General features: G+C 37.4%; 1 protein-coding gene across 2 annotated transcripts in view; it reads right to left on the bottom strand.

Annotated features, from left to right (window-relative positions):
* TNR (tenascin R) overlaps positions 1-18,106 on the bottom strand; it is a 111,985-nt gene that overhangs the window by 13,436 nt on the left and 80,443 nt on the right. For both annotated transcript variants that reach the window (XM_072648566.1, XM_072648567.1), the window contains 2 exons: positions 3,417-3,568; positions 1,282-1,378 (listed from right to left, as the gene is read on the bottom strand). In XM_072648566.1, coding sequence (XP_072504667.1) covers positions 1,282-1,378; positions 3,417-3,568 — 249 coding nt within the window. The remainder of the gene's footprint in view (positions 1-1,281; positions 1,379-3,416; positions 3,569-18,106) is intronic.

The following is an 18,106-nucleotide window of genomic DNA, read 5'->3' as shown; positions in this document are numbered from 1 at the left end:
GTAGGGGAGAGAAGAAGCAGTCAGACACCCTCCCCCACCTCCCCAGCCTGACCACCTCAATGGAATGAATAAAAGCTCTGAGGGCAGAGAAAATTTCATTCTTGTTTTTGTCTGTCCCGTGCCTAATGCAATACCTTGCACGTAATTGGTTTTTAATAAATGTTTCCTGAATTGAATTCGTGCCTGAGCTGCTACGGTCAGCCCCATACTGCTCAGAATTAAATCACACTCTTATTGTTTTACGTACTTTTGTCTTGCCCTGCCAGCTAGATTATCAGCTGCATGAGGGCAAAGAACCTCTTTTACTTTCTTTTTGTTTGGCCCCTTGATGAATATCCTGGATTGAGTCTTGCCTTATTATCTTTCCTATGCTTCAATCATGCTTATGTTGGGCATGTCATAAATGCTCAATAAATATTTTTAGTTGATTGCTTGCCATTCCATCATTCCCATAACAATTGTCATAGGGTCAAAGGACTTAGAACTGAAAGAAGCTTTAGAGATCATCTAGTCCTTGAGCAAATGAAGGTCTTGAGAGATGAAATGATTTTCCTAAGGCTCATAGGAAGACACTCATTGGATTCCAAATTCAGTATGCTCTCTATTATCTGACTAAAAAGAGAAACAGAGTTTGTTGAATTTCCTCTAGGCTCCTTGTCTGACTTCTGTTAAATTTCATGTGTGGACAGAGTCTAATTTGGCATCAAAAACTGACCTCATAGATTCTGTTTGTACACAACTCCATTCTGATCCATACCTCCTGCCATTCCTGGACCTCCAGGAAATTGCCAGTCACCTCTAATGCCTTCTTAATTTTCCCATTTCCTTCCTGAAGCGGGTAATAATATTTCTTTGTGGAGCTAAGCAAAGTGACTGGACTCATTTCTCTTGTGACCTAACTAAGGCTGGCTGGTACCTTGCTTCTTGGAGATGAAAGACCCCCCTGTAAACTCACTCTGCCATTTGCCCCAACTGGGCAGCTCTCTCCCTTTGTAGTTCTCTCATGTCAAATCCCGTCAACATAACGGACTGTTAATGAGGCTAGGAAGAGATAGCACAAAGGAGGAAACACCACAATAAGATAAAAACAGATCAATACAGAAGCCAAACAGAGTGAAAGGGAATGAGAATGATTTGGGAGCTGTCAGCTTTCTAAACAGACACAAGGAGACGGGGCAGGTAAGTGGGAAGAGAATTCCTCATAACCCAAGATGGATACAGAGAAGGAAGAGATGGACAAAATGTCAAAGTGCACAGAAAAGAAAAGCAGAGGGTCAATACCCAGCCAAAACTCATCCTCTAAGTTTCCGAAACCAACACGGTAATCTGCCCATTTCCGGAAAAAATCTGTCAGGCCATTCTGCCGTCTCTGGAACACCTAAAAAGGCAAGGGGGAGAAATGAGAATGGGTGCTAAGGATGGGTACTAGGCAAACATCAGGCAGATTTGAGTTCTGTCTCTCTCTCTTTTTCTCTTTCTCTCTTACTCTCTCTCTTTCCCCCCTCTCCTCTCTCTTTTCTTTTCTCTCTCTTCTTCTTCTTCTTCCTCTCTCTCTCTCTCTCTCTCTGCCTCTCTCTGCAACAAAACAAGGCATTAGTATTGGGCCTGCTATTTTCATAGATGCTTTGCTCCCCTTTCCATGTCTACACTCTCCTAATAGGATATTGGCAATCATGTTCACTCTCTGAATGTAGACAACAACACAGGTATGCATAAATCTTTCTGAATGGTTAGAAGAGATGCTTTTGGCCCTATGCTTTTCCATGTAGTTAAATTAGAGTTTTTCAAAAGAAAGGGAATAGCTCTCATCAGCTAGTGACTGACACCATCCTATTGGAGGCAAAGTAACTGCAAATCATTCACTTTCCAAGCTGTTTAAGTGCTAATTTCATTTACCCTCCAATAAATCAGCTTCGACTTCAATTTCCAATTATGCTTTAAGAAGGAGGCACACATATGTCAGAGATATAAAAGGGAATGACTCCCAAGAGCAGCTGTTATGAACAGAGGTACCATTTAATTCTTCAAAAACCACCCATTCTCAGCAATTTGAAAAGGCTAGTTCTGTATGTGAGTAGTGAGTGGGGTGGGGGTGGGTGTGGGGGAGATAGGAGTTGGTTGGGGAGAAGGTTGGGATATAGGACTTCTTATCCCTTACTCCTCAGCTGCCCAGGGATCAGGCATTAGGAGCATTCCAATTTAAAAAAAATTCAAACTAAGCAATGTTTATTAAGAACCTACTCTGTGCAAGGCACCATGTTAGGCACTTGGGACACAATGGTTAAAACAAAGTCATACCTGCCTTCCAGTTCCAAGGAGTTGAGTTGATTCAGCATAAACAGAGATAAGTACATACCACAGAGAGTAAAAATAAACAAAAAAAATGATGGCAGAGCAAAGCACGAAGAAATGGGGATGAACAGGGAAGGCCTCCAGAACAGACGCTTGAAGGCAGCTTGGAATTTTGATATGTGGCATGAGAACAGAGTACATTCCAGGCATGGGAAACCACCTGTGCAAACGCATTCATTCTGAGATAGCCCACATTGTTGCAAGCATTGATGGAGAGTCATTCATTTTACACTCAAGCCTGCACTGATCAGAGCCCTGGCATAGTTATCAAGAGGCACAGAAAATGAGACCTTTCTGAATTCAAAGTATTGAACACTCAAGGTCCCCCCAAATTCCCAAATATTCTTGTGAGAATCAGAGTGATAGTAGTAATGGGGATATAGAGATGGTGACAAGAACAGGGATACTGAGGTCCTGATCCCAGATAGGTCTGCATGCCTCTATCTGGCTCCTAATATCTGACTTTACATAGTAGGACTGAGAAGAAAGAGCCTCTCCTAGAGATCATCCAACCTACTGGTGTGTAGAACTACAAAAGCACTTCAACCCGTTTCCCTGTTATAGTTAAGGCTCACGAAGAACTTCTGTGTGGTCCTACTAAATATCTGGAATTAAGCTCATTTTGATTTCTTTTCTTTTTCAGGGTTGTTCAGGATTCAAGACCTCAGCATCCTGCTTCTGTCACCATCTCCATCCCCATCACTACTGTCATGGTGGCTCTCACCAAGAATATTAGAAAATTTTCAGGGACCTTTAGTGTTTAAGACTCCTCCAAAACTTGCTCTTCTGCTTTCTTTTCCTTCCGAATTAACAATGCTTGGGAAAGGAATGGGTGGGAAGGTAGAGAATCTTGGTTTGTCTCTCAAATTCCTGGTTCCTCCTCCCATCTTTAATCTTACTTGCTTCCATATTGTTCAACCTATCTGTGTCTGGGCTATTAAGCAGAGTTTCCAGGAAACTGAGGAAATGAGGCATGTTGAATTGTGGTGATGGATAAGAAAAAAGGTGAATTTGTGGAATGCTATGAATGTTGAGAGGCTCTGAGAAATCCCATAGTTACTTACAATCCAGCCGCCCCCGTCTGTTGTCATGTCACAGTACACCTGGACCTTCTGGCTCAGGTCCCCATTGATGGAGATGGTGTAAACCCCACTGAGGGTGTCTCCATTCATCAAATGCTGGGCACAGTCCTGAGGATGAGGGAATACCCGACCCCCTGGACAGGGAGAAAGGGAGATTTCCTAAGAATGGTCATTTCTTTAATTATTTATAATAGTCCCTCCCAGCAGAGAAAGCCAAAATAGGTTTTGGAAGGAGGAAAAATATATCTATACACATACATACATACGTACATACATACATATATGCATACATCAGAACACCTACCTGGAAGCTATCACAATAAGGCGAATACCTGAATTGTGCTGTGAGAAAAAGTACATTCGATCCATATGAGATATATTTTATAGTTTCGTAAAATTGCTGATTATGGTCATTTATGTGTGGATCATAACAAATCAGTAAGCATTTCAGGCAATCAATTTGTCAGCCACCTTTGGAAAGTTCCTGAGGCTCCTAAGCACCACTCCTTATTGTCTTAAAGAATGCATTCAGGCAAACCTCTAGGAAGCAGAGGATTAGGAATTAGTACAAAGGTTGGTAATCTTTTAGGGGAGAAGAGCCATTTTGGGGTAATATTCTTATAGTAAACCTTTTAGAAAGCTATATTATATAGGACATCTCAAGAGTCTCAGTATGGTTTTAAGCTTTAGTGCTTAACATATACATGTGTATCTATACATGTATATATGCATAGCTGTATGTATCTATGCAGCATATGTGTACCATATAGCTGCATGTATACATATACATGTATAGACATACACATACATATAAAAGAGAGACAGTATAATATAGTAGCAAGTAGAAGTAAAAGTATGCTGGATTTGGAGTAACAGGACCTGGGTTTAGATCCTTGGTTTTTTGCTTGTTACCTGTGTGACCTTCAGCAGGTTACTTAAACTCTCTGGGCCTCAGTTTTCTCACTTGTAAAATGATGGGGTTAGACTAGATTGTTTTGAAGGTCCCATTCAGATCTAAAACACTGGTGATCCTATTGGTGTATATTCTGTGGGTGTGATCTCAAATGTGACTTCATGATACATGTATATATGTATTTTGGGGAGGATTGAAGTGCTTCAGATCACTGGATCAAATCATAAGAAGGGATTGGCTGGAAAAATGAGATGAACCTATGGGTCTATGTGTATGAGAACAATTCTAGCAACACATTAGTTATGCTTCCAGAGTGCTTTAAGGAAGGCCACTTCTACCAGAGGAAGGGGTGGTTTAGTCCAGAGAGAATGTCCTTCTCAACACTCACTCCCATATTGACCATGTCATTGGAGAGAATAGCCTGGAGCTGAGAGAAGACAAACTTGATACATTGCATGAGAGATTAGGACCTTTTGGAGGCATAGAAAAGTAACACTATGAACTCTAAAAAGGCTTGGGACTCAACAGAAATCCCTCATGGTTATTTGACAAAAGGCATGCATTACACATTTCTGTGTGTTTTCTCTGTGAAGACTTTGATGTTGTTTCTTAAGTCTGTACCCACTTTCCCCATTGGCTCTGTGTGTATTTGTGGGAGAGGGTGCCCTAGACTTTGGGGGTGACATTTCTGTAACAGTTATTTGTGCCATATATGTTTAGTAACTCTATCTAACTAAAAGCTAATTAACTGTGGCTGGCCAATTAGTAATCGACGGGGAACACATTGGATGGCATGGACAGTTGTCATAGAAACTTACCAGTGTACTATACTGCCCCCAGAGATTTTTTTCAATTCTTTATTGAGCTACCTTTGTTTAAACTACATTAACATTTTTTCTATCATTTAAATCAAAAGTTCCTTAATCTTTCAATGAATTTTATTTTTGTTTTTTTTCTTTTTTATTAATAGTATTTTTTCCCAATTACAAGTAAAGATAATTTTCAACATTCATTTATAAAATTTTGACTTCCAAATATTTCTACCTCCCTCCCTTTCCATGACAGCAAACAATTCTATAAAGATTTTACAATGAGCCCCATCTGTAATAAGTTTATTCATTTTTATTAATTCATTTAATTCATATAGAGGTATAATCTGGCTGCAACACAACCCCTTTCTCTTGCTCTTGGTTGGTTTTTTTTTTTAACCAAACCTGCCTTCACGCTGGCAGATCTGTATTTTCCAGAGAAGGACCACTGCCACATAACTACCAAGTTATGACTTGCTTAGTGTACTAAGTGATAGTAACCCTATTGTGTTTATATTCGTGTATGTGATTATATTCCTACCATTTGCCATTATAACTCCTCAGCTCCAACCAATGTACATTTAGAACATCTTTACATAAATCAGTCACCATTATGACTTTACATTTTAAATGTGAAACATTTACTTAACAATAAGGCAAAAGCAAGAATAATCATCACAGTTACTCAATATAGTAAAAATTCAGGAAGAATCAAAACATAAGTCTACATATAAACCTGGGTCACACTCTTCCACAGTAGTATCTATAGAAAAGAGTGGGCACATAATGATAGAAACCTAGCAGGAGGCACATGAGTGGAGAATGATATATGCCAAGGGCATCTCACAACTTTCTATATCAAGTCTTGATGTCCTTGGCTCCTTCAGCAATAATCCACACCACACAAGGACACTGCTCTACTAGCTGCTTCCCTTCTGGTCTTCGTTACTCTCCTGCCGGGCAAAATCTCTCCTTTTTCATCTGAGTTGATGAAATAGTAAAAAAAAACCTTTCAAGTCACAGTTGTCTTTAATGGGGCTCTGAAAGCCTATGAAATAACTGACAAGAAGTGACAAGGGGTTCACTTTAGCCAGAGAACAGCAATGCTCCTCAAGTCTTTTCTTTGAGTACAGCAGACACGCTCAGTCAGCTCTTCACTCAACAGTATTCTGCTTTGTTTGATTATCTTTCAGTCTTCTCTTACAGCAAATCTAAGTTCAGATCAAAATCACTCAGATGAGTCTCTGGACAACGAAGACAAGTTCAGCCGGCTCTTCCTTCACTTAACAGAATTGTGCTTTGTTCAATCAACTCCAAATCTCTTCTTACCGCAAAACAGACTCATAGCCTGTCTCTTTTGCTTCATCTCTCCCTCTTGTACCAAAGAGGGCACGAGAGAGCAACTAGGTATATCTCAGAGGCCTCATCTCTTTGAATCTGTATTTGGTGCTGGAAAGCAATAGCGTCAACTATTTCTGAGTTCAGCTTTCTTCCAATGAGCTTCCCAGAAACCACTTTTCCAGACTTTTCTTCGGCGAATCTGCAAAGAAGTTTTTCTCTTCTAATCATCACATCTGAGCACTGCTGTTGAAGCCTTTCTGTTAGCTGGCTCTTCTGATGGCTTCTCCATTTCCTCTAATGCCTTGAAACAGAGCCTCCTTGTGGTCAGTGACTCATCTTTTCCTTGATCAAGTAAAATTCATGAAATTCACCTTTCTATCAGGTATGAAATAGAGTTCATTTTTAAAATCTTCCCATGATATCTAAACAGTCAATTGATTTACTATTTTGTAACTTCTAACCTTTCAAACTCTAAAAACAGTCACATGCAAATGAGCTGAGAGATCACAATGTCCTGAAGCCTCAGTAATTTCTCTGCCCTTGTTAATTCATTAGTCCTCTATTTTATCTTCCTAATAGCCTCTATCTCTCATTTTATTAGAGAAACTATTTCTTCATAAGTAGATTTAAAATGTTTTTCAATTTCAAATGTTTTAAAATGCTTTTGTATGATCCTTTTAGCAAACAAGTTGTTCACATATGAAAGGAAGTGTTTTATATCCTTCAAAAAGTCAATTTCATTCTTTTCTTTTATAGAAAAGTTCTTTTACCACCCTTTTCAAAACCAGACTTCTCATAAATGAAAGGGATGGACCTTACTGCTGTACATCAACATTACTTAAATCAACAACATAAAATAGTGGGTGGTATTCTCACCTTGGGGTCAGGAAGACTGGATTCAAATCCTGAATTCTGCATTTATTGACTGTGTGATCCTGGGCAAATCATTTAATTTATTTGTCTCAGACAATTGAATAAATCCTCCAGGATTTATCTGTCAAGTCAGAGAACGTTGGCATCTCTACCATACTACACTGCCAGTCTCATGAAATTCTTCAGGAATTTATTTTATACAAGTTAAAATGGACATGTAAAATATTTGTTTCCTTCAAAAGGTTTTTGTTATTTAGAATGCACATTTGGTTTAGAAACCAGAGGAGGGTTTCTGAGAAGTTCCCATATGAAATTAGTACAATGAGTTGATCAGATTATTACCTAGTCCTGTCTCATATCTTATCTTCTTGGTCCTACAGAACAGGAAGTAGATGTGGAGTAAGTATGGCAGCAGCAATCACTAGAGAGAATGGTTGATGAGTACAACAATTAAGGAGAGGAGATGCAAATGAAGTGCCCCTTAGTGAGAGTTTAATGCTTTGGGCACTGCTGGCAGCAGAGATTATTTCAGCTCTAGACCTGAACTCTATTCCTCTACAAGTTTAGTGATTTACATGTTCATAATATAGAAAACATTTTTGTGTTGAAACACACATACACAAAAGACTCAATTTTCATCCACCATCACCAAAATAATTTTAATTCAAATTTACATGTGTGTGAAAGTTTATAAAGTTTTAAAAATCAGATTATAAACCACTAGATTGTAAACTCCTTGAAGGTAAGTTCTGTTTTCACCTTCCTTTGTAATCCCAGTGTCTAGTGCATTTCAGGTGGTTAATAAATGCTTGTTGAAAATTGTGGTATATGAATGTAAAGGAATACTATTGTGCTATAAGAAATGATGAACAGGAAGACTTCAGAGAGGCCTGGAAAGACTTATATGATCTGATGCTGAGTGAAAGGAGCAGAACCATGAGAACTTTGTACACAGCAACAACTACAGTGTGAGAGGAATTTTTCTGGTAGACTTAGCCTTTCACAGCAATGCAAGGACCTAAAAAATTCCCAATGGACTGGAGGCAAAATGCCTTCCACATCCAGAGAAAGAAATATGGAACTGGATTGCAGAATGAATCCAACTATTTTCTCTTGTGTTATCTTTTTTTTTTCTCATGGTTTCTCCCATTCATTTTACTTCTTCTATGCAACATGACTAAGGTGAAAATATATTTAATAAGAATATATGTGTAGAACCTATATAAAATTGCATACTGTCTCAGGGAAGAAAGGGTGGGGGGGGGAATCTAAGATACATGGAAGTGATTGTAGAAAACTGAAAACAAATAAGTTAATAAAAAATAAATGCTTGTTGACTTAAATATTGCAAAGTATTTTAAGAGTCAGCACGTAGTAATAGAGGGATTACTTATCCAATAGAGGGCGATCTCTTTGATGGACTGTTTGTTTTGTCTTTGTATCCCAGTTCCTTATACGACAGTACCTTACACATTGGTGCTTAACAAATAGATGCTGAACTGAGATGCATTTCTACCAAACCATCACACATGTAATTAAAGAACCAGATGCAGCTCAAGCCAGTTACCAAGCTCAGGAGATGGAATTCTGGTTCAAAAAAATTTCTGTAGTGGACCAAACAGTCAAATGACTATTTTACTGTGTGGTTTTATTTTTAAGAGAATTGAAAGAAGGAGAGGAAGTAATTTACTACTCATCTCACAGATTGGGTGGAAACAATCCAATTTAGAGAACAATTGCTAGTTAGTTAAAATTGGACCTAAGGAGTTTAGTTTCAGGGTGCAATATAATGCTTAGCAGTCAACTGGTACCTAATCAGAGGGACACTGAAAGATTTAGATCCAATGCCGTAAGTAATACAGAGCACTAGGTTACAAAGAAAGACTCTCATTTGAGCAACACAAAATTTGGCTGCTTTATGAATATACTACTTTGAAGTTTGTTCCATGATTTTGTTTGTTAAGAGGTAATTACAAAGTTAATGCCTTGTTAATAAATAGCTTTATTAGGATAAAAGAATGAGGTTCTGTGCGCAATTTTCAGAAAAAGAAATCAAAGCTATGAATAGTCATGGGAAAAAATGCTCCAAATCACTATTGATTAGAGAAATGCAAATTAAAACAACTCTGAGGTACCAACTCCCACCTATCAGAATGGCTAACATGACAGAAAAAAATGACAAGTATTGGAGGGGATATGGAAAAATTGGGATGCTAATGCACTGTTGGTGGAGTTGTGAACAGATGTAACCATTTTGGAGAACAATTTGGAACTATGCCCAAAGGGCTATAAAACTGTGAGTACCCTTTGACCCGACTATACCACTGTGAAGTATGTAATCCCAAAGAAAACAAAGAAAATTCCTTCCTTCCTTCCTTCCTTCCTTCCTTCCTTCCTTCCTTCCTTCCTTCCTTTCTTCCTTCCTTCCTCCCTTCCTTCCTTGCTTCCTTCCTTCCTTGCTTCCTATCTTTCTTGTCTGTGTTTTCTTTTGCAACATGACTAATATGAATATATGTTTGCATGACTTTGCATGTATAAGCTATCAAGTTTCTTGTCTTCTCAAGGAATGGGGAGGGTCGAGAAGGGAAAAAAGAATTTGAAACTCAAAAATTAAAAAATGTTAAAATTCTTTACATGTAATTGAGACATTTAATAAAATAAATAAAAATATATTGACAAACAATGGAGTTCTATGGCTTTGAATAGCTTAACAAATTTAGCTGCTGTCTAAAGAGATGCCAGCTTCGCTAATGGTCATTAATAGATATCAAAAATGGTTTAGCACATCAAAAATGATCCAGCTGAAATCAGCACACTTTAGGTATAATGCAGTTCAAATTAGAAAAGGCTTCTGTATGTAGTAAATGATCCAATAGAGTAGATTGTGGATAGGTCACAAAAAGGGACAGCGTTAAGTCACAGAAGGCAGACCCCACAGCAACCTCATTGGTTCCGCTAGTTTTCCTGACACAGATTATTTATTAACTAATCATGCCAGTAAGAGGGTGAGGACATCAAGGGTCATCAGGTTCATGTCACAAGATGCTCTATTGAAAGAACTAGGGATATTTAGCCAGGAGAAGACAGGGTTTATGGGAAGCATGAGAGCTATTTTCAAGTGTTTGAAGGGCTATCAAGTTGAAGAATGTTTAGATTTGTTATATTGGGTCCTAGAGCTTTGAAGTGGAAGCAATGATCAGAAGCTGCAGGGAAAAATTTAGGTCTGATGTCAAAAGTACTTTGTAGTCATCAGAGCTAATTCACATTCTAATGGGCTCCTTAGGGTGTCAGTGGCTTCAAACTCCCTGGAAATTTTCAGGCAAAGGCTAGATCAGTACTTCTGGGGTGTGCTGGAGAGATTTGGAGCTGGAGGGAATGGGTGGAATTCTACATCTGCTAAGATGCTCTCTAACTTTCATGTTCTGTGATTCTGTAAAACTGTTGGTGTTCAGTAAAATTTATTTAGTAATAATAATAAAAAAACTTGAAATACGTCATAGGCTATAATCCTTTGTTACTAACATTAGTTCAATGACATGATGTTAATCTTAATTCCACTTTGGGTTACATTGGCACTTTGGACAACTGGAGCAAATGGAGGGTGGTCACTTATTTACAATAGTTTGGGCCTAGTTGAATAGGGGTAACTAACTGAGAGAGCTTGATGGGATGCTTGGGTGCATGTGCTTGGACCCCAATTCTAAAATCACATTTCTTTTTAAAAATCACATTTCCCTCTAGCCTCAAAATACTATCCCAAGCAGTTTCTCCCCATCCCAAGCAGTTTCTCCCCAGTCCAAGGACACAGTCTGCCCCATCAACAACTTTTATCTCTCTCCTGATACAGCAGCCAGCTGCACTTGTAGAACTTATTAGTCTGAACCAGCTGTGTACTGGCTGATCTGACTATGGGTCATAATGACATTTACTACTCACTAACCAATCATAAGTATCCTAGACTTAGACTCCCTTACATTTATCTTGTCTAACAAGACATTGATGAGAGTAGCCTGGGTATTTCTTAGTCAGCTTGGACCCTTAGTTGTCTTAGTGATGTTTCAGGACTAAAACCACACTTCCATGTAGCCCCCCTTGGGCTACTTCCAGATGAACTCTGGGTAAAATACCTGCCTAGTAGATACCAAAAGCACAAGTTCCTTTAAGAACTAACCACTCCTTAACTACTCCCTAATCCCACCCTGAGCTAGCATACTTGGCACATGTGATACTATAGAGTATCCTATGTAAACTTTATCTGTACCCCTCTAAGGCTGCAGGTTCCCTAAGAACTCTTGCCCAGTGAAAAATGTTATGAATCTGTACCTTGACCTCAACAATACTTGAGTCCATTTTTCCAGTCTTGGAGTTCCTGTACCCCCCTTCCAGCCCTCATCAGACTGAGTATAACCTTTGATCCATTAACTTTAGATTTTCCTTAAGAAATATGATTTTAAAATTAAGAAAACAAAAAATTGTTTCTTCTTATAAACAACTTAATTCCCATATTAAGGCAAAGATTAAAAGAAATGTTGACTCTTAATTGCAAATGAAACATTCCAGTTTCCATTCACGTAACAATTTACTTTCAGTCATCCTTGGGGAAAGGATTATCAATTTACTCTCATCTTCAGGCTACCCCAGGACACTATTACTGGTTCTTGGTCTCATCAGTTCTAGGCTACTATTCTAGGAAAACAATGAAAGGTCTAGAGTTTTGATTTCCTTGATTTACGGAAGTAGTGTCAAACTCAAATAGGAGAAGGAGATAATAAAGGTACATAAGAATCCTCACCGAATGCTTATTGACTTAGGAAACCACATATTAACATTTTCTGTGTTCTGCTCTATTTTTATTTATTTTGTTAAATATTTCCCAATTATATTTTAATCTTGTTCAGGCTGCACTAGGGAGTGTTTCCAGCTGGCAAATAGGTGTTTGAATTCTCTGGTCTACAGAACTCTAAGATGAGAGAACTACTGTTAATGTAGGTCAGCCTGCAATGTGAATTCTCTTGAATTTACAGTCTTGCAGAGTTTCCTAGAGAATTCCTAGGGCCATCTCCAGTTATCCTAGTCTATATCTTGCCACTGGACTCAGATGGACCTCATTGGATCCAGAGGAGAAAGTTAGACTGGTGACTTTGCATAGTCTTCCCTCACTTAAATCTAATTCACTTGCAGGCCATGGCATCACTTCCCTAATGTCATGCACCTCTTCACAACTTATGTGAGTTATAGGAGCTGCCCCACTGGGGACCCAATGGACTGGCCAGTTGGGCAGCACAGTTTCTTTCTTTCTTTCTTTCTTTCTTTCTTTCTTTCTTTCTTTCTTTCTTTCTTTCTTTCTTTCTTTCTTTCTTTCTTTCCTTCCTTCCTTCCTTCCTTCCTTCCTTCCTTCCTTCCTTCCTTCCTTCCTTCCTTCCTTCCTTCCTTCCTTCCTTCCTTCCTTCCTTCCTTCCTTCCTTCCTTCCTTCCTTCCTTCCTTCCTTCCTTCCTTCCTTCCTTCCTTCCTTCCTTCCTTCCTTCCTTCCTTCCTTCCTCCCTCCCTCCCTCCCTCCCTTTCTCCCTCCCTCCCTCTCTCTCTTAATTCCTTTCTTCTTTCCCTTCCTTTCTCTTCCCTCTGTTCACATAAGATATACCCTTATCTGCAGGCAATCTGTCCATAGGAAACCTCCCAAGATAACTTGGGTTTACAAGCTAGATTTCTTTTTTAAGGACCATGCCTTAAACCCAAATCATTCTGGCTCTCATCAGTTGGCCAACAATTGGTCCCAGACTAAGCCCCACTTGTTCATTGTTTGGGTCTTAATTGCCTAAGAGTGAATGTAAATTGTAATTGTTTCTGTTTTGGGCAGAAACCCTGAGGGTATTCCCCTCCCAGATTCATATTTCTTTTTTGACTAGGTAAAAGAGATCATTCTCTGCCACATTTTTTACCTAGCCTTAATCACTGAAAGGATGTTGCCCCAGTCAAACTGAGACCTCTTAAAGACCTTATTTTAAAAGGGCCAAGTTCTCCCACTGCATCCCGGGTGATCTCCAGGCATCCTGATCTGTATCTTGCCACCTGACCCATATGGCTCAGGAGGAGAAAGTGAGGCTGATGATTTTGTACAGCCTTCTCTCACTTAAATCCAATTTACTTGCAAGTCATGGCATCATTTCCCTGAAGTCATGGTCCTCTTTCAGATCAAGGACAAACAACAGAGCATTCAGACAACCTCTGTCTCCTTTGTTTTGAGGCTAAGCTCTTTAGCAACTATGCCATATTGCCTCTCAATTATAATAGCTAATATTTATTTAGAACTTTAAAGTTTACCAAGTGCTTTTCATTTAATTTTTCATTTGATCCTGCCAACAGCCCTGTAAGGTAGGTGCTATTATTATTGCCATTTTTACACATGAGGAAACTGAGGCGGAGATAGATTACTTGACTTGCCAGTGGTTAACCAGCTAAGTTAATAAGTGTTAGAGGCAGGATCCTGATGCCAAGTGCAGCACTCCATCTGCTCCACACCTCCCTGTTAATCTATAATCACTAATAGGTCTGAATATCTTCCTGCTAATGTCACTGCAGGCTCACTATTTGTTACCTTTCTGCACATATTTTGTAATGACCTTTCTCAAAATGGTAGAAAATACTATCCTTTCATTTGCATATTACTCTTTATCACTAAGAGAGTCTCTTCCCCTTTTGTGAACAGTTTCTTCATTTTATAACCTGACTGCTTAAAGAGACCAGACTGGTTTTCTATCCAAATATTTTTAAAAAATCAAATAAAATGCAACAGTGGTTTTATAAAAGGTTCTGTATAAAGGGTATTGCTGATATTTGTTGAAACTATTTTTGCAGCTTTCATGTCAAGACATACATTATTTAAAGACAATTAGAATTACTAATTGTTTTTCAGTGAGCCCAACCAATTATATCAATAAATTTTTCCTAAATACCAAATGAAGAAGGCGTCATAGCTCTCTCTTTGTTGGAATAACTAACAAATATAGTTGCAGGGAGAGGAAGAAATTGGAGAGTAGAAATAAGGACTCTCATGAGTAACTGATGGCACTGATTCCCATGATGAAAAAGACTGAAGTTGTGATCACTTGGACTGAAGAGTGTTAGATATACTAGGTGGCTGTTTTTCCCTTGTAGAATGATTAATTTCAATCAATATAGTTTATAATATTGCTGAATCTAGCATCTCAGAATTGGAGCCAGAGTCTATTTAATCAAATCTATATGGGAAGAATCTCTCAAAAGTATCCTGACAAGTATTCATTGGTTCAGTGGGAAGACCTGTAGGGAGGGAAAACCAGTACCTTTTGAAACAGCTGTAAAAGTTGGGGTGTTTTGCTTGATTACAAGTCTAAAAATATCTACCCATTGCTTCTGCTAGCCCCCTTGGATCAAACAGAACAAGTTTAATTCAACTTCCACATGACTTTTCCCTAAAAAAAAGGTTTCTCTTTTCCAGAGTAAAAATTCTCAATTCCTTCAATCCTTATATTGACATAAGACCCCTCATCATCCCTGATGACCTTTCCTGGATAGATTGTAGTTTATCCATGTCATTTCTAAAATGCAGTTTGAAAAAGTAAACACAGTACTTCAGGTATGTGTGACCAGGGTAAAGTAAATTATCACCTTCTTTACTCTGGATACTAGTTTTTTTTTGGCTGTCACATCATATTGTTGATTTGTATTAAGTCTGTATTCCATTAAGACCCCCAGAACCTTTTTGTAATTGTGTTGTCTTATCATAGCTTTCCTATCTTTTACTTGTGAAGTTAATTTTTTGAATCCCAGTATACAATCTCATATTTTGTTGTTCTTGTCATGTCTGACTCTTTGTGACCCCATTTGGGTTTTTTTTCTGGCAAAGATACTGAAGTCTGCTATTTCCTTCTCTAGTTCATTTTACCTATGAGGAAACTGAGGCAAACTGGGTGAAGTGACTTGCCCAGGGTCATGCAGCTAGTAAGTGACTGAGGCCAGATTTGAACTCAGGTCTTCCTGATTCCAGACCAGGTGTTTGATCCACAATGGCACCACCAAGCTGCTCTAAAAACTCATTATGCATCCTTTTAAATTTCATCTCATTAGCTTAGGCCCATAATTCTAGCTTATTAAGATCTATTTAGATCCTGACTCTGATGTTCAGTATGATAACTATTTTTCCCAGGGTCATGTTATCTGCAGATGTGATAATTATGTCTTTTATGAGTTTGTTCAAGTCATTGATGAAAATGTTGAACAATATAGAGCCAAGAACTGGTCTCTGGACTATTATCGCATGAGATTTCTCTCTAGGGCAACACTAATCCATCAATGATTTCTTTGGGTCTGGTCATTCAACTAGTTCCATATCATCCTAGCTCCACTGTAATCTAGTCCACACATCTTCACCTTGTCAAGAATAGAAAGGGACACTTTGTCAATTGACTGAATGATAAGAACTTCCATTTATAAAGTACCTTACCGTTTATAAAATGGTTTCTTTACAACAAACTTAGGAGGTAGGAGGTACAGTATTATTATCCCTGTTTTATGGATGAAAATACTGAGGATCAGTGAAATTAAGTGATTTGTCTGTTGTTACACAGCTGGAGAATATAAGAGATGGAAATGAAACAGACCTTTTATTGTGGATATATTTTGTAGCTTGCAACATTGTTGAAATTGTTACCTTGTCACAGTTTCTTCACAGATTCTCTAGGAATTTTAAAGTAAGTCATCATTTCATTAGCAAATAGGAAAGGAACTATATAGATCAATACTATTAGTGAATATCAATTCAAAAATGTTAAATCAAACCCTAGCAAAAAGATCATAGCAAGTTATACAAAAGTCATTAACTATGATCAAGTTGAATTTATACTAGGAAGGATGCAAGGATAGTTCAACATTAGGAAAACAATTAATATCATATTAAAACCAAAATGAAACAATATCACTTGATTGCATCAATATATGTAGGAAAGGCTTACATTCATACTAGTTTGGGTATCACGATTATGTTTGTCTCATAAAGGACTTTGGTGGAAGGGTTTCTTAATTTCTGAGAATAATTTTTGTAGTATAGGAACTAATTGTTCTTTAAAAGTTAGATAAAAGTCATTTGTGAATCCCTTTGGACCAAGATTTTTTTTGGTAGTTTTTTGGTAGTTTCTTTATAGTTAGTTCAATTTACTTTGATGATACTGAATTATTTAACATCCTTATTTGGTATTCTATTAATTTGGTATTTTATAATTTTTTAGATAAATCTGTATTTCTTTTGAATTCTCAGTTTTGTTGACATATATCCATGTTTAGTAGGTTCTGAGGATTCCTTTCATTCCTTCTGCATTTGCTACGATTTCACCACATTCATTTTTATTTCATTCGATTTTTTGACCCCTTCTTTTTATTCATACTGACTATAATTTTTATCATTTTTGTCAGTCTTTTCAAGGAACAGCTTTTAGCTTTGTGAATCATTTCTATGGTCTTTCCAGTTTATCTCTGTCTCCTCTATCTTTGAAGATCTTTTCCTTTGTGGTTATTTTAGGTTTGTTCATTTGTTGCTTTTCTCATTTTAAAAAATTGCATATTCACTTCACTAATTCTCTCTTTTCCTTTCTTTTGCTTAGTATATATCTGTAGGGACCAGCGTTAAACTCTGAGAATTGCCTCCATTGTATCTGAGAAATCTTGATTTGTTGTCTCATCATTATTATTTACATAGTTTTATTTATTTTTATGATTTTTATTCCTTGTCCCATTCATCTTGGTCTATGACTTTCACTCTATGGATTGATTGCTATTTTTATCACATTATAGTGGGCAAAGGGCACATTTGTTGTTTCTGCTTTTTATTAGATATATTTACAATTTTCTCGTGCCTTAATATGTGGTCTATTTTTGTAAAAGTCACATATAGTGCTACTAGGTATGCATAATCTCTAGTAGTCCCATTCAGAAGGTTCTCCACTTTTTTAGCTCTAAATTCTTAGTATGTTCAGTTCTATAACTTAAGTTTTATTTATTTCTCTTCTAAATCTATCAATTTCTGAGGAGAAATTAAACTTTCCTACTCTTATTGTGTTATTTTTTATATTTCAGTTCATTTTTACTTGAATTTAGATGTTATGTCATTTCATATATATAAATTTAATATTGATCTTGGCTCACTGTCGATGGTTCCCTTACTACTCGAATTTTCTTGTTTATATTTAGTGATATTGTGAACTTTTATTTTTGCTTGATAGCAATATCTGATAGTATAGCTGCTACTTTAATTTATGTGAAGCATAGTAATTTTTGTTCAAGTCTCTCGTTTTGATTCTATGTGCCTCTTTGCTTTTTTTTAGGTGTATTACTTGTAAACAAGTTTGTAGGGTTTTATTCTCTGATTCATTCATCTGATTTTGTTGATTTTTGTTGAATTGTATCGTTATCCCATTCATATGAAATGTTATAAAATCATGTTTGTGTTTTCCCCTATTTATGTCTTTGGTATGCCTGGGAGTTTTAATTTTTAAAAATATTTTAACTTTACTTGTAATACTTTATCCCACTACTTAGTTTTATTTAAGCTACTTTGATGCAACCCTTTCCCTACAGATTATTGTCCCCTCCACCTTCCCCTCAAATTCCATGTAACAATGATAATAGTTAACATTTGTATAGCACTTACCATGTGCCAGAGACTGTGTGAGGCACTTTATAAATATTATCTCATTTAATCCTTATA

The sequence above is a fragment of the Notamacropus eugenii genome, chromosome 2 (assembly GCF_028372415.1).
Source record: "Notamacropus eugenii isolate mMacEug1 chromosome 2, mMacEug1.pri_v2, whole genome shotgun sequence".
In the NCBI taxonomy this organism is placed as follows: domain Eukaryota; kingdom Metazoa; phylum Chordata; class Mammalia; order Diprotodontia; family Macropodidae; genus Notamacropus; species Notamacropus eugenii.
This window is presented reverse-complemented; position numbering and strand designations above follow the sequence as displayed.